The sequence below is a fragment of the Botryllus schlosseri genome, chromosome 3 (genome assembly GCF_051294905.1).
Source record: "Botryllus schlosseri isolate E-star chromosome 3, Bs_hap1, whole genome shotgun sequence".
Classification (NCBI taxonomy): domain Eukaryota; kingdom Metazoa; phylum Chordata; class Ascidiacea; order Stolidobranchia; family Styelidae; genus Botryllus; species Botryllus schlosseri.
In genome coordinates, this window is record NC_137238.1 from 31303465 (window position 1) to 31326139 (window position 22675).

Genomic DNA, 22675 nt, shown 5'->3' on the forward strand with positions numbered 1-22675 from the left:
GATACATATTCACTTCCGAAATACTGCGTTAATCTCAATTCCCTTTGTCGTGATAATCGAAGTACATTTGTTTCGATTTCATTACAACCGACTTCTCTATGACATGACGAATTTTTGAAAAGTTATGCTTAGAAGATTGGTTGCATATCTCGAAAAATAATATACCATTCATATTGATACTGTTACTCGGTATTTTCCCGTTATCGATTTTCAAACGAGTAAAATTTATGACTTGAGTTGCTCTGCTTACTATATTTAAATGTCAACCCATCCGTCTTTCAACAACAAAGACATGGATAAAAAGTAAGCAATCAAACGCGACAAGTTTAACTTTTGTAGGTTGTGTATGATTATCCCTCATAACTCATTTCTTACCGAAGGTATATGAAATATATTCATGTTACATGAAAATATTCGCTTGATAATCCCATGCTACGAACCTGTGCAATGATTGGTGGCGCTTTCAAACTGTTTCGATACCTCAAGAACTTTATTGTCTGAATGGATGTTCATGTATCTTAATAATCAAATAGTTCAACACAGAACTAGTACGAACAGAAACATCAGAGTTGTTTACACAAAAGTTTGTATGTGTACACTGTACAGTATGCGAATACCATGTGTAAGTCCAGCACAATTGCTGTATCCACCCGAATTTAGTTAACACAATTTATGACACCGAGGTCGCGTCATCTTTCGTAAGACAACAAACCAACCAAACCTTCGGGATATGTCCATGTCATAGCAATAAATCAGCTACTCCAACAACAGAGTACATATGTTTTCTAGTTACGGTCCTTGCATCTTACACACAAATCAATCTACTTTGCTAACGAAAAGTGCTGAGTCATCACATGATTGTCCTCACAACAATACAACTAAAACATACTATCGTACAAAATGGTCGTTATAGTTTGCACACCAACGGTACATCGTACAAGTAACAAGTCTCGAGAATCCAGTTATTGAAAAAACGTGAAAGTGTTTCTGCTGCGCCAAGTCGTTATGTTGACGAAAGCGTATATTGTAATATCGTGATCGATTTGCATTCGTTGGTCACAAACTGTCACTACTCTAAATAATTATTTTTCACTCAAACACAAAAGCATACTTGTCACCATTCGTTTTCCTCAAGCACGGGTTCAAGAAACTTACTTACTACGACATGAATTGTTATTTTTATGTTGTGTAAATGGGTAATAATAAATTTTAGTAACACTATATCAACATCATCGAGTTGTGCGAATAGATTTACATGTGGTCTTGTGGTTTTAATCGAAGCACACAGCGTGGTCGAATGTAGAGTCATCTCTATTGTACACTAACTCGGTAATCGAAATGCATGCATTAACATTTAAACAACGATCTTTGTTCGTCACGCGAATAATATCTTTACTGTCCCGACACTCTGATACTCTGCACAAGATGTGTAAATCAGTTTCGCACTCATAATAATACACTAACGGGATACCAACGTCAAGCGGCAACGTTTAACAACATCACTGACACTGAACATACGAGACCTACCCAAGTAAGATTACCATTTTCACTTGGAGGTCAGCCGTTACCTGAGTAAAAATACCATTGTCCTTTGGCGATTTATCGTTTACTCAGAGCAACAATACATTCTCGCTTTGGGTTCAATCCTTTCCTAGAGTAACACACCCTTTTAGTTTGCAAATCTATTTTTTCACTGAGCAACAAACCATTTTCACTTGGAAAAATACTTTTACCTAGAGTAACTAATCATTTTCTTTTCGAAATATATTTTCCGCCTGGGTAACAAACCCTTTTCGTTTGGAAAACTATCATTTACCTGAGCACCAATACCGTTTCCACTTGGAAATCTATCTTTTCCTTGGGTAACAATACCATTTTCGTTTTGAAAACTGACAACCACACCAAACAATTTGATATTTTTGTATATTGTTACAACGGGCAGTGACAAAATATACACCAACAACGACTCCGTTACATTTGTGTAATCACATATTCACTCGTTCTGGTGCATCCCATCACAATCCTTAGTTACCCACATGCAATGTACTGTTGTACATCGACGTGTATGTTTTGGAAATTGGACAATAGGTTTCGACATGTCTGTGATGTCCGGGTTCGTGCTTTGGATTTTCCAGAGTCAAAATGTCAGAATAAAACACCTCCTCTACTTTGGTAACTGGTTGGTACGTGGATAAAGGTGTTCGGAAAACGGCTGAATTTATGTTTCCCACCGCGCTAACAATTCGAGGTTGACTTTTCTCCCACATGTTAACTATATTGTGTCTTTATTGGTCAATACATGTCGCTCCAGCCAACTGAAACCGGATGACCATACGAAAGTGGGTGATCCGATCCGGGTATTCACTCATGACCCAACGACCAATATTGAAGTAAACATGTTACACCCTGTGTTTCCACGAATAAATACCATCCACACATACGTCGCGATTGTTTGCCCACACCAGTATTCACGTAAACGAGGTGTACATGCAATGTGTCGGTATACAAACATCGGGAATAAGCCGGGGTCCGATCCACAGACATTATCATAGCCGGTAATTTTGATGCAGATCGAATGTCATCAAGCAAACCCGATAACAATGTCATACCAATAAGACACATTGCAATGACTCTGAGTCTGTAAATTCAGTCTGAAGCATGTAACGGACATACAGACACACAAACATAGAACCGTAACATGGTTATTCGCACGGCTACCATCGACAGGGAAAGTGAACCGTACAACATATACCAATAGAGCGTTCACAGTCAAATATGGGAACCGTGCACAATCATATACCCAGATTTTTTGTTGGATATGTACAAATCCGATAAATCGATACATTTCATTCCCTTCGACGTCAATAATACAATTGTCATTCCAATAATGCCGCAAATATATAGGTTTCGCGTACCCCTTGCAAATATTTCCCAGAACCCCAGTTCAGACCAGAGATGGGCGGATTCCAAAATTTCGGGATCCGAATCTATCCGGATCCGGCTGGCAATTGGAAATTCAGAGTCCGAAAAAATCCGGCTGGTGAATGTCCAGTTCGGAATCCGAAAAAAATCCTGCCAGAACAATGCTAATTAATCATATTGCAGCAAAAAAATCCGGCTAAAATCCGACCGTCACCCCAAATTCAAAATCCGGATCCAGTCCGGCTAGGTAAAAAATCATTGAAATCCTGATCCGGCTCCGGCTCCTGAACCGAACTGTGGCCATCTCTGGTTCGGACCCACTGGCCTAAGGCCAATATCTGTAATAATATATGCTGAAATTACAAAAATAACTTTATGAACAAAGTGTTTAATTCCTGGACAGTCAGTTTAACTCATAGTAGTTGATGGTGCGGAATTATTAAAGGTTAGAGCTCGTGTGAAGACAAACTTCATAAATGTCCCGTTGCTAACACAAATGTATGACGCCACAATTCTATTTCGACCATAATTCACTTTGTCACCGTGCCTTTATGCCCCGTTTGCATAAGATATTGCCGTAACAGTAGCTTTCTACTTTCATTAAACTAGGCTTGCTGATACTCGTACGATGTCACTCATGTCAGTGCATCATTATCAAAAGGTCATATATTGACCTTATAACACATACCCGAGCATTGTACGGCCCGCGACGCGATTCTGACTCCCTGCTGTTGGAATTTTCAGAGATTCCCCGGAGGCCAGGAATAATTTGTTACCACTGATTGGACCCTATTTTGTTTTCATCCGCATGCACGCCATTCAAAGACGATCTGGGCTTTCCATGTTGAAACCAAACCGGTGACTCCGCCGCCCAGCATTCTCACAGCCTGTTTGCGTACCTCTTAGTATGCCGAAGTAAGCTACCACCATTCACAGCCGTCAATGAAGCGGTGAGCTGCTTTTATAACGAGCGCGATAATGTAGGCTCTTTGGGTATATTTAATATGAATGATGGTGTGCCTCCAAGACTGGGCGATGTTGTGTATGTTTGTATGATGCATATTCCCTGTAACAACTATTGATAATTGAAAAGGAATTTTGTCTTCAGTCTGGTACGTGTGAGCGATTCCAATATCTTTCAATTAGTGGCAATCATTATCTGAGTTCGCGAAATAACATGATTAAAAAAAGTAATATTAATATTGACAATATTGATTCCTCAACTCTCCGTCCCTTCGCCCTTCCCGTGACAAGAATTTAGCTGCACACTGGTTGGTAACTTGGTGCTTACTAAGCCAATACTCTTGCGTTTACCGTCAGCTATTTCGGATCGCTCGTGAATTGCGTTATACCTAGGGTGGCATTTAAAGCCAAAATCCATTTAAAACGAACATGTTTAAAACAGGGTCCTTGCTTAAAATACATTTTTTATTTATCTTTTCCTAGTCATGGCGCCACGAATCTCTAATGGTGATGTTACAATGGATTGGCACGGACCATTGAAAATATAGGATAAATATGGCTCCTTTCACGAAAAGAGTTTGCGACCACTGTCATGAACATATCAAAAATATCTATAACCAGGACTACATTGTTATGCAGTATTTTTACAGTCGGTGGTCATCATCATCGGAACACCCACCTCACAGCCCCTACCTCACAGCAGGATATTGATCACCACTCTGCCTATAGTTTCAAATAGTAACTTGTGTATTGATGTTTGGTTGTGCTTAGTTTAACGCAGTTTCAACGTTGCTGCTTGGCGAGCAGTAGGCCTACGTACGCACGTAGACCTTACAAAAATTTTGTACTCGTCGAATAAAACGTAGCAGTTTCCACAACGAAGCATTTCAAATAAACAGCTGCTGATATATATCATAACCGAGCCGTGCTTAGCCGTTTCTCGTAACAGCAGCTCGCAGTATCTGTATTAAGTTGAAGGCAGAATTTTTATGTTCACTGTATCTTATTCTCATATAACTACTTGAAACGGGCGCCAATCGTTATTTCACAGTTCGTTAGTGCGGACCAGATATGTCGTCGGATAACCTGCTAGAGTTGTAACCTGAGTCCCACGTAATGTGTGGCTGGGTAGATATACTTAGCTCTTTTCGTAGTAGGACGCACGTCCCTGCGTTAGTCCTTGATCTGACAACTTCAACGTGAATGCAACGACAGTATTGCCTCAGATAGATATATTGGTCGAATATGTATGGAATATACAGTAGGATATCGCAGATGAGTCTAGCTTATAATTCAAAATGCACGAGCTGATAAATGGTAAGTCACGTGGTAGCGAGAAGAAAGACATAAATCACGTGATATACAGATATGGGCGATGTACCATAATGATGTTGTATCTTACAAAGTGTATGAACCGTGAGAGGGCGCAGGGCGTTCCACATTAGTCAGCATTTGGACCTTTCGCCATAACCATCCGCTTATACAGCCTGACATGTTAGCGTGGGTTGTAGCTAGAATCAGAACCAACAGCAATTCGTCCCCCAGTCCAACCGTTGGTCGATTTCCAAAACTGAATTTCGTCAATAATATTGGTCATTGCATTAGATGACCCTTCATTTTTTACCTCTCTCAGCCTCGAGTGTCAGATTTACCTGTAGAGCTTGGGCACGTAATTCATAATTATAGAATCTGGTATGTTGTTATAATTACTTTATTGTATGTTGGTAATTCGTGACCTCCAGTCTGTTGAATAATCAAAAGATATTGTACTCGCCCAAACGTAGCAGACTAAAAGAAAATCTTTCGTGAGAGGCACACGCAAACTGTCATGGCTTTATTCCTATGTTGATGCGCCGGGTGGCATTTGCATTGTGGGCTCAGATTGGAAGGACAGGGCTATATTTATTCGCGCCCACCCAGCGCGGCTATTAACAATGGACGAATACCCAAAGTTTCGGCCAAGGTATTTCTTTGGTATCACATCCCTGGAGTTGCGTGTTGGCTGAAACTGCATATATGTCTTTTGGTGTGTTGTGGGATCGTGGCGCAGTAATGACCGGCTCCGAAATGCCTGTTCCCATAAAATAGCCTATGCATGTTTTTTTCTTGAGGGGAAGAGGTATGCATTTCAAACCCAGCTATTTAGTGGAGCAGGGATCACCAACCGTTTTGAAACAAAAAGCTACTTCTTGTGTGGTGTGTACTGATTATTGCGACGACCGACGGGTTACCACTTACTCCCTTCGTTTATCCGTGCTCAGTTGGATTTCTTCACTTAGAGTAAGACAATCAGAGCACTGGGCCGGGTTTCCGCCCCTTACCAAGAACAAAAAACGCTCACTCGCCGGGACTCACACCAGCTCCTCCGGGCTCAGTTGCGTTGCTGCAGTGCGCGCCAAAACGCCAATCTCCGCGTCGAGACTCGGGAATATTAACTATAGATTCCTGTTGAGCCGCCGCGTGGGCGAAGACGAGCAATGCCCCGAGCGATTGCGTTCGTATGTTCCTTGGGGTCGGCCGACCCATGTTTAACTGCTGCTAATATGAAACCAGCTTCAACTTTCAAATCTTTCATTTGAATAGTTGCTACAGCGACCGCGGGCGACTCATTTGGTCCGCGTTGGTGACCCCTGTACTAGAGACATTTGAATCGCGAAGCTCTAAGAACATTTTCAAGAATTAATTAAATTCTCCAAAATACTCTATAATTTATGTTGGTTTACGAAATACTTTTGAGCCCCTTCGAACACGCTCCCCACCCTATTAAGGAATTTGGGGTGCGGCAGGTAAAGATCTGGCAATAATGCAAATCGTTGGGTGCGATAAATCATCCCAATAAAGTTGGGCAATTAGTATATTATGACGTAATAAGCAAATGACGCACAATGTATGAAGAGAGTTGATATCTAGGGATGGTGTGAACGCGAGGTTCACGTTCGCGTTCTGTGTGTGAACCTCGGAAATTTAGAGGTTCGCGTTCACAACAGAACCTTGGTAGGTTCTGCACTGTGAACCTTTTTGCTAAATAGTAATTTGGACTTCACTATAAGATCTTTGGTTAAAATATATTGCATTTCAACTGCGGGTCACTCAATGCATGGTGCTGGCAGCATGAAAAATCAACACTAAACGAGCATGCACCTTGACAACATTAAAAGTTTTACTTGCTTTTATGTTGCAAAAATTTCTCGAAATATCCAGCTTTCCGTTTGTGAATATTTAGTGACTCTCTGCTGTGAGCTTGACCCGCAACCACACAACATCACGAGCGATATACGTAGTCAGCGAATGATGTTTATTCAACCAATCAATGTCATTGATATCGTTTTCTGATGTAAAAAATCGAGCGGGCGTACTGGGTCAATTTTGACTTCATATCCTTACTGTATCATTAAAACCAAATCCGTGCGATTAAGGTGCTGGCTACTGCTATATAACTTGTTGTTTATGGTATCGGTAGCGAGTATAGAAACCCGTTTTACACTCTGCTCAATATCAATGTAGCAATACTCAGACTCCGGAAATATTGTCCGGTCTGTCAAAGACCGTTAAGGCGTAAGCTTATATTCCCTGGTAAGTCCTCGTCAAAATTGTTGGCAAAGCGACGGAATGTATTGATTTTATGAGATTATTATATGCCTTCATAACCGCGGTTGATACATTTAGCGACGTTTAAAACGCCAATATGTGCTTCAGCAATGTGACATTATGTGGCCCGAGTCTTCCCTAGGTATCATAGGCTATCACTTCATTGAAAGATAGGGTTGGAATTAGCAATATGACGTCACGAGGTTCACGTTCGTGTTCACACAGAACCTTTCAAAAAGGTTCGCGTTCACACGAACCCGAACCTTTCAGAGGTTCACACCATCCCTATTGATATCTCATTAAGCCTTTTCATCGCAATCCTTGTATTGTCTTCCAATATATCCTTTAAGATTATAATCCTAAGAAGCAAAACAAATGTAATCGTGAGTAATCGTGATTACTTTTCCAATGTAATCGTAATCGTAATCGACTACTTCCTGATTTTGCTGTAATCGTAATCGTAATCGTAATCACGTGATTCTGAAGTAATCGTAATCGCAATCGATTACATTCATGAAGTAATCACCCCATGTCTGTCTTGCATATGATCGGACTGTTCGCGAAACGCTGATGTAACCCGTGAGAGCGACCAATAGTTCAATGATCGTGCGTTTTACTGAACCTCCATTGCTCTCTCACAAACAAATTGACTGCAATCGAAGTGATCGAAGCTTACAGCTCACGCTGTCGTAAACTAGCATAGTGAAGTAACTTTGTAGCAAAATGTCTATTTCTGCTCCATGTTCTTACATTAACAAAACCTCTTGTTTCAATGAAAGTGAATTCGAATATAGTTTATAGATACTCGATCCCGAACCATTGGTGCAGGCTCGAATTATATCATATTAATTTGTAAATGGGTAATGTATTGCATCTTATCAGTTCGTTTCTCTATTCTCTATTTTGGCTGGTAACTATAAACTGTGGCTATGCAATTACTTACGTAGTTTGCAGTTCTACGTATAGTTGGACGATACAGCGCCTTCTTGCTTGTATATTTGAGTTTGTATTCGTTCATCTGTTCAAAATCAAAGACCACTCAATCTGTATTTCTGACAGTTAGCAAAATGCAATGACGTAATCAAGCCTCATACTTCGAAAAGGCTACTTGACTTGAATTGTGATTTGACTCGTGACTTGACTTGACTTGAATCGAGTCACCTCCAAAAATCGAGTGACTTGACTTGACTCGAGTCACCTTCGAAAGTCGATTGACTTGACGTGACTCGAGTCAAAATGCGCAATGACTCGAAATGACCCGTGACTCGAAGGTAGTGACTTGATCCCAACACTGCTTATTTCTATGCTTCTTTTGTTTCTATCGTAATCGGGCGTTGGTCCTCAGTATGTCTTGTGAGGAATACACAACATTTACCTGTAAACGCGGACGATTGGGATGGACGATTTTTCAATATAAGTATGAACTCAGCGTGCGCTTTTTTGTTTTCTCGGAATTGGGCGTCAATGTTAGCGACTTGTTTAGTGGCTTAGTGGCCTTTATCCAATGACAAGGTGCGCCGACCTATATACTACATACTCTAATATTAGCGATAACTAGGGCTACAACTTACAGCATCTCGGCAAATGAAGAAAGACATAGCAACAACCGCGGGTGCAACAGAATGCCACGTAATAATTACATAAACTATGATTATGATTATCAACACTAAAACTTGTCTCACGTTAAAATGTGTATTGGCTCGAAGGTAGCGACGTGTTATCCATACACTGCTCAAACAAGTTAAGTTGCGTGATTTGAAGGTGAAGATGAAAAAGTCTCTCGTTAGGATTGGTGTCGCGTGAAAGTTAAAATGATTTTGCCAGCTTATTCGATTTAATGCAACCGATATTGATTGTGCCACAACATGGCCTAAATTCCACGCATCTGAGTTTAGTCGAAACCCATTGCGGCAATGTTACGAGGTGGGCCTACCTAATGTCAACATGAGTCCTGGTCAACTGACACGTAACAGAACGAAGTTACTTTGGCCATTACAGTCACAGCACGTCTTTACAAATGACATCTCTGACACTCGATTAAAGATATAATTCATGCATATGAGTTGGTTGGTATGTAAGTAGGCTTATATTCTGCGCGACTGTCGTTAGACACATGAAGCAGACTTGGGCAACTGGATAATTCTAATTGTCTAATTTTACTAAATTAGATCGAAATGCCGGTAATCTAATTCTAATTTAATTTTGAAAAGCTAAAAATTTTCTAGTTGTCTAAGTCTGGCATGAAGTGACTTATCGATGGATTAAAAACCGACGCTTGCTGGGCGCCGAGAATGTCGGCGACCTCTATAATTGTAGGATATACTGGCAACCGATTGACCGTCATTACGAAGTGATTGTAGAGCAGTGGTTCCCAACCTTTTTGTCTTTGAGGACAGCTTTTGGACCTTCACGGATCCCCGCGGACCCCCTCAAAATTTCGCTCTACATTAGCCCAATTATCGTGCAAACTTCATCTGCGTTATGCAAATATTAACTGTAGGCTTGTGAGAAACAGCCACAAAATGACTTTTCGTGAAATAACATCATACTATAATGTAAAAATTTGGTAGACTATTTCGAAGCGAATTTTGCAGCTGTATTTATTGACTTGATAATCGCCGTCTTAAATTTGATATGGATGAGTGCCTGAACTATTTGTACAAATATGGGTGGCGGCGAATGTAGGCCTATAATATTAACGCGTAACGCTTCCGACGACACCTTTGGGTATGATCGCAAAACATATGGCACCAAAATTGAGAAGCAGAATATTTAATGAACATATAATGTCCAGCCTAATCATTTCTCTCTAGCAGCTCATCTTGAAGTTATTCTGGAATGGTATAGTCATAGTTATATATAACACAGGAGAAAATGGATTACATGGCGAGGTTTCTGTCCCTTCATTGGTAGAGATTAGGAACAAATCTGGATTTTCAGTAGGCTATTGGCAATTTGGCAATTAAAATTAGTTTGCACAGTAGCATATTGTATATCAGACGACTATATTATAGTTAGAATATGTAAGTTCTGAGGTTTTAGCAATTATGAAGCAAAACTGTCTCATGCTTTCCCTAATTTGAAAAAACAAATAAAAATTCGGTTATTGGTCATTTGTCAAATTAAGAGGTTTCACGGACCCCTCGAAAATGCTTCGCAGACCCCCGGTGAGAACCACTGTTATAGAGAATCCCGGGAATTCAGGCGTAAATCTCTGACGGTGGTTTTAACAAAGGAATTCTCAACATGTGCCAGGAAATTAGGACGTATGGCAGAACTATATTGCACTGTATTTGACCTGAAGTGCCGAGGAACAGGGCCGCCTGTCACTCCTTTCTCTACTACATCGAACAACCAAAATTTCGATAGCGAATGCGGTGTCTTCTGCTGCAGTTGGTATACCATCGGCATACAGGTTGAAGAAACAATACAAGTCCTTCACTAATCGTGGTCGTATTTACTAATGTTTTTGACCATACTAAGAGTATACTCTCAGAATCAAATAATAAAAATGTTTGAGCACAATTCATGCAGTAGGGCTATGAATATAGGCCATGGGCTCTAACTCCCGCGAAAATATTTCGTAGGCCTACTGTTAAAATTCTTTCCTGGTATTATACAAGAATCAAGGGATCGATCACCGAAAGCACAGTAAAACAATCTCGAGTTTACAGACTGCCTGAACCTTTGCATGATTATGATAGCTTGAATATGAAATAGATGATAGCTTGTCTTCGCTCCTAATCGTCCACGAGCCGACCCTGACAGATTCCTAGCACAAGTACATTGAAGACGGAATCAAGAAAATCGCACCGTTTAATAAACTGACATGTTTGTCAAAAGTTTGAAGAGCAGGAATGCAAGGAAACCGAATTTTACCAACACAATTCTGAACTAATTGAGGTCATCTCATACGAATGCATTCATTCACGATGATCACAAGGATTTATTGAATTTTCTTCACCCAATAATATTGTTTTCCGTCTCCACCACACATGTGGGTGGTTATAAAACGAAAAACAAGTTCACTGTGCTCCCCTCCTAGAAGCGGTGGGTAGCTTTTTTAGTCCGTCTGTGGGAACTATTACCCTTTCAGAAATCACATTGAGATTCCACGATACAAACACAGACATAGGCAAAAAGCTCTATAGAAATTTGTCGTGAGGGTTATTGATGATACAGTGCATTTGGCGTCATGGGTAAGTCCAGTTATTTCATAAAAACACATTTCGCTACGTTTCAGCATGAATTTTTGCGGCATGCAGAGACGCTTGAGCGACGGAGTTTCGTTTAGCTGGATCAACCACTGTACCAACGTGCCCTTGCATTAGATTAGCGTGGACATTGATGGCGAGGTCGTTGTCATTTATCTTATGATCCACTGCATGGTTCTGTGTTTGCATGCTCTCATGTTGCTTTTCCGTCGGATTAGGGAGCTCTGGTGCTGGAACTGTTACCGCTATCTTTGTTTCGACATTTTGCTGCGAAGTCGAGCTTTCTGGTTCAGTCAAGCCGTCTTCGTCACAACATATGCATTTGCAACACAATGAGGAGTGTACTATTGTTATCAGCATTACGACGAAACACATGCATGCGACAGCAATGTGAAGCTGTCGCAAAACGATACTGCACACCGACAATCGAGCAGCAATTCCAGATAAAATAACTCCGACAAACGCAAGATAGGCATCCATTATTGCGAGTGTCATGCTAGCGACATAAACTTTTGCTGTTGGCTTGAATTTGGAGAATATGCCAAGGCCGCCACTTAACAGGCTGCACACCCCGCACCAAATTCCCCCTGCGACATAGGTTATGAAGTCTCCAAAGAAGCAGTAGACTGATCCTCCAAAGTGGTAGTCCGGGCCCTGTGCTACGGCCAAAGTAATGATTGTTAGAATACCAAGAACTCCCCCAAGCGTAACCTCTACAAAACCAAAAGCAAATAGCGCATTTTGGTATATCTTCTTGTTTTCGAATGGATTAGACGATGGCAAAACTCCTTGTGAAGATACTTGGACCGGTATAGCCACGCACTGCTGCTGAGCTGTAGATGTATCTGCAGTTGCCATCGGAACATCAGTTGCCAAGGTGAGCTAATGGTGCTTTCATAAATAAATAAATAAAATATTTCCTTATCATATCTAATAGAACATACAAAAAGAATACGTTTGGTTTATATCACAAACTAAATGACGTATTTAGTCTTAGTTAACGCCTAACGGTAATACCGGCACTGCCCAAGTGTTTGAAACTGCGTCGGGCGCTGATCTGAATCAGAGGGTGAGGAATTGCTGAGCTGTAAGATATCTGCCATCTATTACCTACCGCTTCACACCATCTCAATCAACTACGGGTAAAATCCCATACCGCAAAACGGCCTTACAATCAAAACGAAGAATTCCTCTGATTGACAAGGCATCTCGTTGTTATGGTATCGCCATGACGTCATAATGATGAATGATGGTTTGCTCTCAGTAACGAATTTCACAACAGAAAAATACCAGACTAATGCAATTTCAGAGGGCATTTGATGTACAGCACCCCCTGTTCATATTATTATCGTAAGTGGTAACTTAAAAAGACTATAATTGGGCCGTGCTCCAATCCAGCAGATACTAAATAAAATAAAGAAAATCAGTCTGGTGTAAATGGCTATTGCAGCCGAAAAGTATCGTGAATACCACAAACACAGGACGCCGCATGAACTTAAAACGAATGAAATAATTTCCTCCATCAACTAGTATACCATACATAACTTGAAAATATCCGTCGTAATGCCAATAGATGGACATGGATATTATATTTATATGAATATGGCCCAATCACGGATTCCAACGGTGCTGACAAAACAAAATATCACGCACGGCGATAAATCGTCCAGGCTATTTTTAAAGGAAAATGATGTCTAGAGTTGTATCAGATTATTGAAAAATTGATATCTTGGTGCCATCAAACCTCCTCTGTATCTTGATTGGAACTCATCTAGAGAAATTCGATTCTGTGGAATGACGCAGGGCATTCACTCCTCAGTAGCTTTCGATCAAGACCAGATTCAGTAAATTCTGCGCTATGAATAATGACTTTTGCATATCCAGAATCCTACAGTCGTTGCCGCAGAACAATTTTGAATAAAGCCTCAGCGAAGCGAAACGAAGCTGCAAAATCGGTCGTTAGCCAGTCCATTTTTAAATTCGATAATGCAACAATCATAATAGTCATAATTGCGTCGTATCATCTGATGCTACATTGTTACAGATGGTGGACCTTGCACCGATCAGAAGAGCTCTCTAAATCAAGATCAACTGCTGAATGCGTGTAGCGCGCATTCTATGGCAGCCTAAAAGTACGCAATTGAATTGTTTCCTTGCCGAACACCTGCGATCCAAGCTAAAGCGGTGTTATGGCACCGACACCAAAATTGCTTATATATTTATATGCTACGACAGTGGTTTCCAACCTTTTTCGAGTCATCGCCCCCTGATCAATCGCGACACAAATTTTCACCCCTCTATATTTACGAATCCGAAAAATGAAGACACATGAACGGAATATTTATTCACGTAACTCTGATCGATGGTGGATTTACTTAAAAAGACCATATTTCCGAGGTGCGGGTAGGCCAATGGTTCCAAAATGTCTGCTTGTGACACACTAGAAAAATTATAAAACACTCGCGACACACTTACAAAAAATGTGCTTTTGAGAAAAAATTTAGGTGTAATGCGATGGCTATGCTCATTTATACGGACATATATGTGAATGAAACGAAGTTACATTGGGTTTTGGTGGGGTAGACAGTGTAGTGGTTACGATAAACGCCCCCAATCTGACGCACCGCGTTCGATTCCCGTGGGAGGTTTATCTGGGCTCCTCTTCCCCCGCCGTTGCCGTTCTTACGGCGACAAAAAAGCCATGTAAAAGGACCCGACAAAAGAAAGCACTCATATGGAATGGAAAGAACTAGTAGGAAGGACCGCGGCTTCGAAAAAGATCAAGCCTTCAAATCGCCCGCGGGCCAGACGAGTCAACTGATTACAAAATGTTACCTCATGCTCTTGCTTTTCACTTGAATACCTTGAAGCAAGTATAGATAATACACGGATAGGGTTTTTAAAGTAGCAAGTCGCAATACCTTTATTCGCGAACAATTGAATTGTCAAAATACGATGATTGTCTGGTTGCATAATAGATTACAACCGTAGGTTAGTAATCTGTGGGCTACCGACGATATAAGTTGGCATATTCTATGCTTCCTTTGATATAGTCGTAATCTAGCGTTAGCTCTGCATATGCGTTGTGGGGAATACAATATATTTAATTGGAAACGCGGACGTTGGAATCTGGTTTATTGATATTGAACCGCGAGTCGGGTTTCTCTTATGTCTGGGGATCTATTGGGTCGAAAAGTGACACAGCAGTGCGACCATGGAAATTTGAATTATATATATGTGCAACTAATATATATTCCTTGTAAACTGCATACAACGGTTCCGCATTAGCGATTTCGCTTCTGTGAATGACTACTTTTGAGCCTTTTCCCATAAAACACTGAGCGTAGCGACCACTTCTTGAAATTGGTTGGCAGTTGCACCAACTAGTGTGAAACTGTGTGGCAACTAGTGTGAAATTGCAGCGCCGTAGTCGGGTGGTTATAATTGAGCCTATGGCCGTGGGAGTATTTCGTGCAAAAAATCTCACCATATGTTACGAATGCGCCGGAAAATATAGGAATTTTTCAATCTACTCAGAATTGCTTCGCGGGCCGGATGAAATCGTCTGGCGGGCCGGATGCGGCCCGCGGGCCGTATGTTCGACACCCCTGCTTTAGACCCTAACACCGATAGAAACAGGAAAGGCTTCAGTGGAGGTTGACTTGTCGCATGAGAAACATCACAACAATCTGCTCCGCAAATCGGATGTGACTTTAGTTAAGAAGATGGAATTTAGAAGCCTTCCCAAGTACACATCAACTTCATTCGCATATGCCCTTGACAACGCGATTCAGCACATCACATATTCGTCGAATTTCGACCCGCGCTACGTAACTACTTTTCACCCCGACGCCCGTAAACAAAGCGACAAGCGATTGAATAGACAAAGAGCCAATCGTACTCGTAAAAACCATTGGCATACAGTTTATTTATAGAATCAATCGGGGAATTATATACACACACACATAGGCCTATACATATAGCTTTATATGCAATATCGGCTAGGGAAATTTCAGATAGAGTCAAGTACGGCACACCTTTAATAAATCATGTTTGCCAGAATTCACATGAAGATCGCCCATCCCGCCCATCGTAATCCATCAACTAATTCAAATCTTCTTTTATAATATGCATTGCTCCTGGTGGAGCGTAGGCAGGCGGTAGCTCATATTGACGAGAGGCATTCGGCATCTGCGGTGCTGTTGTTGAAACCATCATATGCTGGTTGGGTCCGTACACGTACTGATGCTGCATCGCATGCGACGCATATGGAAATACTGCGTCGGAACTTTCCTGACAACATATTCCACCGCAGCAGTATGCCGCATGCACAATGGTGATCACCATAGATGCAAAACATATTATCGCAACACCGGTGTGAAGCCAAGCTAATGATGCACTGCATATTGCAGACCCCGACGCCGTGAAAGCAGAAAGAATCACTCCCACACCTAGTACGACAGCGGTGATTATAGCCATCGTCATGTTCGCAGCATGCAGGCCTCTCGATGGTTTGTTCTTGACGCCAATCCCAAGAGCACCCGTCGTTGCCAAGAGTAATCCACACCATATGCCTTGAGACGAAGAAGACAAACGTTTCACAAAAGCGCAGTAAAAGGAATATTCCAAGTTAGCACCGACGATCGCAGCTGATATTCCGAGCAGAATCGACAAAGCTCCCAAAAATATCTCAGCTCTCCCAATTGCGAATATGGCTGTACGATACTTTTCCCGCGAGCCCAGTGATCTTGCTGGTTGTAAAATGGTTATAGCTTGAGAAGATGTAGCGCCGACATCACTCAGTGTCGTTGGAGAACGCAAATCCATTACAACAATCGACACCGATACAAATTACGCCTATCAAAGATTCTGAATGGAACAATGAATTTAAAAAAAGTAGGATTCGCAAATCATTACATTCGTGTTGGCTACAGAAATCAGAAATTGTCGCTCATCCTGACTAGATCACGAGGTCTGAAGGATGTAGGTGGGTTTGGCAAAACGAAATCTGTGATTCCGCTTCCGAAAGTATAATGTAGTTCTCAAGGGTGAAGTATCACGCTCTTGTTCTCTGTATCCAGGGGTGTTCAAACAACTCTTTTTTTTCAAATATCATCGGCTTCATTGTCAAATAGTCAGGTTAACCTAACAAAAAACGCTCCACACCAAATTTGACTGAATTCCAACCAGTAGATGCCTAGGTCAGCCAAATTGAAATTTCGGCCATCATTTATGGTGGCAAATTTCGTCACTCGACATGGTCAAAAACCGTATTTCAGGCATGCCTGAATGGGCAGGGATGCATTTCCACTCGTTTACATCTTGACAAGAGCATATGGTAGATGTCGGATAAAGATATCGCCGATTAACGAAAAGGATATGACACGGATTATAGCTGGAAATTAGTCCACTTCTTTGAAATAGCCAGTTGAAAAGGATGGTTATCTTCTTTGCAAATAAGTAATTTCATCACTGAAATTATTGTCCACAAAAAGGAAATAAACTAACAAGCAGGTAAAATACGGGTAAATATATTTCTAAAGTGATAGCCAATGCATAGAAGTATTTTTATCGGGTGAAAGTAGATTTCACGAAATCTAAACGAAGCTTGTGACTGTATTTTCCGCAATACATTGTGATATTATGATATCATATTTTTGCTTTTCAGCACTCCGATATGCCTCTTGCCAGCGAATTACCCATTTTACTCCATTTTCAGTGGAATAACATTATCCATCACATAAGTAGTGAACTCGGTTCATGTACCAATAGGATGCTCGAGGAATCTCGCCTTTGGTTGAAAATAATCAGGGTTTTCCTCCTATCAAAAGTTATCGTAGCCTATTCTTGTCATTAAAATTCATTCTCGATATTCAGTTACTATCATTTAATTGTTTTCATTATTTATCCTAGTAGAGCGTCGAAGCTTTTTATTACACTTTAAAAAGAAGGGGTTTAATATGATATTGAAAGATACCCAGAGGACTAATGTGCTTCATAAACTGGGGGGTTACCATTTGAGTTTCTTGAGGCTTGCAACGTTTTAGAGCACATGGAGCATTGTATCAACACTCAGGTGAACCACCAGAAATGTCGCTTAGACATTATGTCGTTAAGCAGTTCAAATTAGACGGTGACCGGACATGTCTGGAACTAGCTTCGAGCATAATTCATGATATGTTGAAGTTTCTGTGCTGTCCTATCCCAGTTATGCAGGGTATATCCTGCCGTTGATCGCTCTGACCTGATTCTGAGTTTTCTTCTGATTGCAACGTCACCATTCCCAAAATGTTCGTATCTTTTTCATACCTGGCAACATGAGTCATGATCTCATTCGCAGAGACGTCAATTGCATCGCGTAGCATTTCTCTGCTACTCGACATTGAAAGATTCAGGGCATTAATCTACTGCAATGGGGAATGGGCCACGCCAACGAATAGTGTTTCATTTTTGGTACTTCAAATAAGCGTTGATATTTTATGTACTCGAAACTTTGCGAGCTTCAGGAAAATCAAATGGTGACTCGCTAAGCCTATAAAGCACATTAGTCATTTGGTTGTCTTTATATATCATCCCAAACCCCCTTTTGTCATAGAATAATATGAAGCATTGACGTTCTACCATGATAAATGTAAACAATTACTTGGTAGTCACCAAATATAGGGAATGACATAAAGAGAGTACGATAACTTTGCTATTATAGTGTAAATGCGCATGTGGTGTATAGTATACAACCAAACCACTTCTGCCAAACTTCCGAAAGGATGTGCTTCCTGCTTTAAATAACAGTGACGTCGTCTACGAATTTAAGCGCCACTGTGATAGTAGGTATCAGAGATGAGCGGATTTGGAATAGCCATATCCTAATCCAATCCCAATCCGAATCTTCAAATCCAAATCCTAATCCATACTTTTTTCATATTCAAGTCCATGTCCAATACTAATCCGATTCCAACTGGAAGTTTAGAAAAATGCTGATCGATGCAAGGGAGGGATTGGGAAATTCTCTTTCACAACCAACGATTGCCTTGATTTAAGATAACCTAGTAACCATAAGTACATTTATAACTGATCTGAATAAAGTTTGCCGCCATTCGCCACACAACATATCAATCTCCCAGAAAATAGGTAAATCCAATCCAAATCCTAATCCGTTCTGAAAAAATCTTTAATCCTAATCCAATCCAAATCCGACAAAATTTCACAAATCCAGTTTTTTCAAATCCTAATCCTAATCCATGCTCATCTCTGGTAGGTATGTGGGACGTACATCACAAAGATTGTTTGAACGGATAACGCAACACATGCCCAAATTGATTTGCTCAAACACTTGTGCAAATGACCGTACGGAGTTCGCACGCGAATGCAAATTAGCCGCAAAAACTGACTCTTATGACGATTATCAAGCGTACGGTTCGTCATTTGGCCAATATTTAAGTGAGAACCCTTCATCCGCCCAAAACTATAATGACCAAATGTTTACTGTCATTGCGCGAGGCAGATCCTTGTTTCATCTGAAAGTCTTAGAATCAACAATCATCCAATTGACCAAGCCTATTTTATGTAGACAAAAAGATTTTATGTACAACTTACAAATTTCCCATTAGTGCGTTCTAATTCGTGTTTGTTATTGTTTAGTTTCCAATTGATATGTTACTATAGTACCGTACAGTTCAAAGTTTGTTATTGTTGCCATTGTTACATTGCGGACTTCATGATATGTAATCCCTGATTGTTGCGTCATACTTCGCCTTTCTGGTTTTGCTTTTCATTTTGTTTAAAGCCCTTCAGTGTGAAAAGAGGCACCCGAAAAGTCTTCGAGTTGAATAAATATTTTACTGCAATGGATGTTGTATTGAAAGCTATGTTCAAGTTCTGTACCACGAACCAATTGTTTCTATACTTATAAATAACTGAACGATATTGTGCTTTCGCTGGAAGTCAAAAACAATGACCATAAGGCTTAATTCGCCTCAGAGAGTAATATAGGAGTGCTGGAAACAAAATATTGCGATATCATAATATCAAAATGTATTATAAAGTATACAGCCACAAGATTCGTTAAGATTTCGTGAAATCTACCGGCAAAAATCTACATATAGAATATAACTTGAGAAATATATTTCCCCTTATTCTACCTGCTTGTCAGTATATTTCCTTTTCGTGGCTGTTAATTTCAGTGTGTAAAGTACTTTGTTTGCAAATTAGATCATCATTATTTTATCGTAGTTATTTCAATGAAGAGGACTGATTTCCAGCTATCCCATGTGATATCTTATATTCGTTAACTGGCGTAGTGTGTATCCAACCTCTACCATAGACCCGTGTCAAGATGGAAACGAGTGGAAAAAGTATCCCGTCCCTCTTCAGGCATGCCAGGAATACGGTTTTTGGCCATGTCGGAGTAACGAAAATGGCTGCCGTAAATACTATTATTTCCAAAATCGGCCGAAATTTCAATTTGGCTGACCTCGGCATTTACTAGTTGGAATTTAGCCAAATTTGGTAAGCAACGTTTTCTTTAGGGGGTAACCAGACGATTTGACAACAAAGCTGATGAAGATTACCTAAAAAAAAAGTTTTTTTTCAACAGTTCTTAGTCCAGGGGTTCCCAAACTGTTTATGGTCGCGACCTAAAATTCGGATTTGAAAATGTTGCGCGACCCCACCTCTCAAATTGACGTGCTGGTTACTAAAAATGGTCCATACTATCGCCCAAACCTGCTCACGGCCTATGTGTGAGACTGGTGACAGGTTCACATTCCTTACGGGTCGAGTTTTCTTCTATTTTGAAAAATTAGTTAAAATATTCAGAATTGAGCTGCCGATTATATCCGCTTCATATGCATTCTTCTAACAGTCATTCTTATTTAAATGTCGTATCGACCGCAGAGAATAGCCAAACGCCTCCATTGGGGTCGCAATCCCTAGTTTAGGAACCCCTGTAGTCTATCCGTCCGCCGAAACACAATGACCTTAACAATGACCAATCAAGTCGATCGACTGTTCAGAATAATGCCAATGTTCACACTTTGACGGCTATTTCTTGATGGTTACATTGCCCTGACACGATTGTAAATTATATTTATGGAATAAGTGCGACAGTAGATTTCGAATAAGACTAATTCTATTGCGTTTGAGAGATCGGGTCGCCAGCTACAGGACTACCAATTATGCTGCTTTTCTTCGGCTCAGCAATATACCTCTCCGTGTATTCAAGTGTGACATCTGCGTTGCGCATCCGTAGATTTTAGTAATCTATAGCCATAAATGGAAATCACTTTCGGTTTGCTCGCTCCACAGTGTATGCAACTATAATCGAGGGTGGATACTGTAGAAATTACAAGACGTGTCTGTGCAATTTACGCGATACGACTCATGACACTACGAATGGGTATAACCGTCGGCAATATATTCAGTTACCGTAATTCAGGTGGTATTTCATGCGGTTCTCATGACACTTTCGTTCATAAAAGTGACCAAAACATACCACGAAAATACTTATTACTATTGAAAGTTGAAATAGTAAGTATTTCTATCTGTAAATTGGTGGAGTATAAATTGAAGTAATCTAATAACATAATTTACTTGAGGAATCCAAAAAAATCAGAAGTACTTCGATTATGACCCCCTCTGTCTATATATATATACCACATAGGAAGCTTATAATGTTTTGGTCTACTCAATTATACCTTTAAGGTAGATTCGATTCGTATGTCCGTCGATGCTGCAGGCAAGAGAAGAGTTATACACATGAATATTGCAATATGCATTGCTACGTACCGAAAACTGGTATAGGGCAGTCGTTCTCAACCGTGAAATCACGGGGCAGTTTCGCTTCATACCTGCTAAAACTTCAGGACTCACGTTAACAGCATGACAGTCAGTGACGAAATATCCTACTGTCCAAACTCATTTTAGTGACATAATTCCGAACAGTCTACTGATACAGTCGTTTGAAACAGAAATTCCTCAAGGTTTTTTCCTAATCTGTCGTAATAAAGGAATTGAAACCTCGCGACATAATCCATTTTCTCACGTGATATACATAATTAACATTCCAGAATATCTTCAAGGTGAGCTTTTAGATAGAAATGACTAGGCTGGAAGTTCATTCAAAATCTTTTCCTCAGTATCGGTGCCATATATGCGGTTATACCTAAAGGTGTCGTCGGAAGCATTAGGCGTTGATATTACATTCGCCACCATCTATCTTTGTGTAAATGAATTGTCGGCACTAGTTTATATCAAATCGAAGACGCCGATTTTCAATACACGACCGTGTATTTCTACCCAAGTTATACATATAGTATATTACTTTCAACGAAGTCACTTTCTTGCTGTTTATCATTAGCCTACAGTTGATATGATCGTTGCACGATAATTGAGCTACATCTGAACTAAAATCAGGGGTTCCGCGGCGGTCTGTGACTGTGCAAAACGGATCCGCGAACACAAAAAGGTTGAGAACCACTGGCACAGACTTGGACAACTAGATAATTCTAGTTGTCTAATTTCACTAAATTAGAGTGAAATCCCGGTAATCTAATTCTAATCTAATTTGTGAAATGTTTCGATGCTCTAATTTTAATTCTTATCCAATTTTTTGTTCCTTCAAATGCATATTTAACCGCGGCATTTTGAAGCAAGTAACAAGAATATCCAGTGTCAAGCCGCCATCGCATTACTTACACCAGTGATTCCCAACCTTTTTCGACTCATCCCCCCCTTTTCAAGCTCAACGCCGATCATCGCCCCCCCCCCAGATTTTGTGAACCGAAAAATCGGTATACAATCTGTAATCATCGATGGGTTGACTAAAAAAAGGTCAACTTGTCGGCTCGTTGTCGAATCTTACACTTTTGCAACTAAGTTTACGTGGGTTGACTAAAAAAATGGTCATTTCACCGACTTGACTCCAATATAGCTGTTTTAACGCGTCATCGCCCCCTTCACTATTTTCGCCCGTCTATCGCCCCCCTAGGCTG

At 40.5% G+C, this 22675-nt stretch overlaps 3 protein-coding genes across 3 annotated transcripts in view; 1 reads left to right on the forward strand and 2 right to left on the reverse strand.

The window, feature by feature from the left end:
• LOC145435012 (uncharacterized) overlaps positions 1-22675 on the forward strand; it is a 544696-nt gene that overhangs the window by 154392 nt on the left and 367629 nt on the right. The gene's annotated exons all lie outside the window — the stretch shown is intronic.
• Positions 1-22675, reverse strand: part of LOC145435053 (fibrinogen-like protein A) — a 77957-nt gene that overhangs the window by 50303 nt on the left and 4979 nt on the right. The gene's annotated exons all lie outside the window — the stretch shown is intronic.
• LOC145435052 (uncharacterized) lies at positions 15563-16716 on the reverse strand. The gene has a single exon (XM_080312335.1). It carries the CDS (start codon positions 16512-16514, stop codon positions 15792-15794), a length of 723 nt encoding a protein of 240 aa, XP_080168461.1. The 5' UTR covers positions 16515-16716; the 3' UTR covers positions 15563-15791.

Coding starts and splice junctions, on each gene's coding strand:
- LOC145435052 (XM_080312335.1), bottom strand. CDS start 16,514: ATGGATTTGCGTTCTCCAACGACACTGAGTGATGTCGGCGCTACATCT.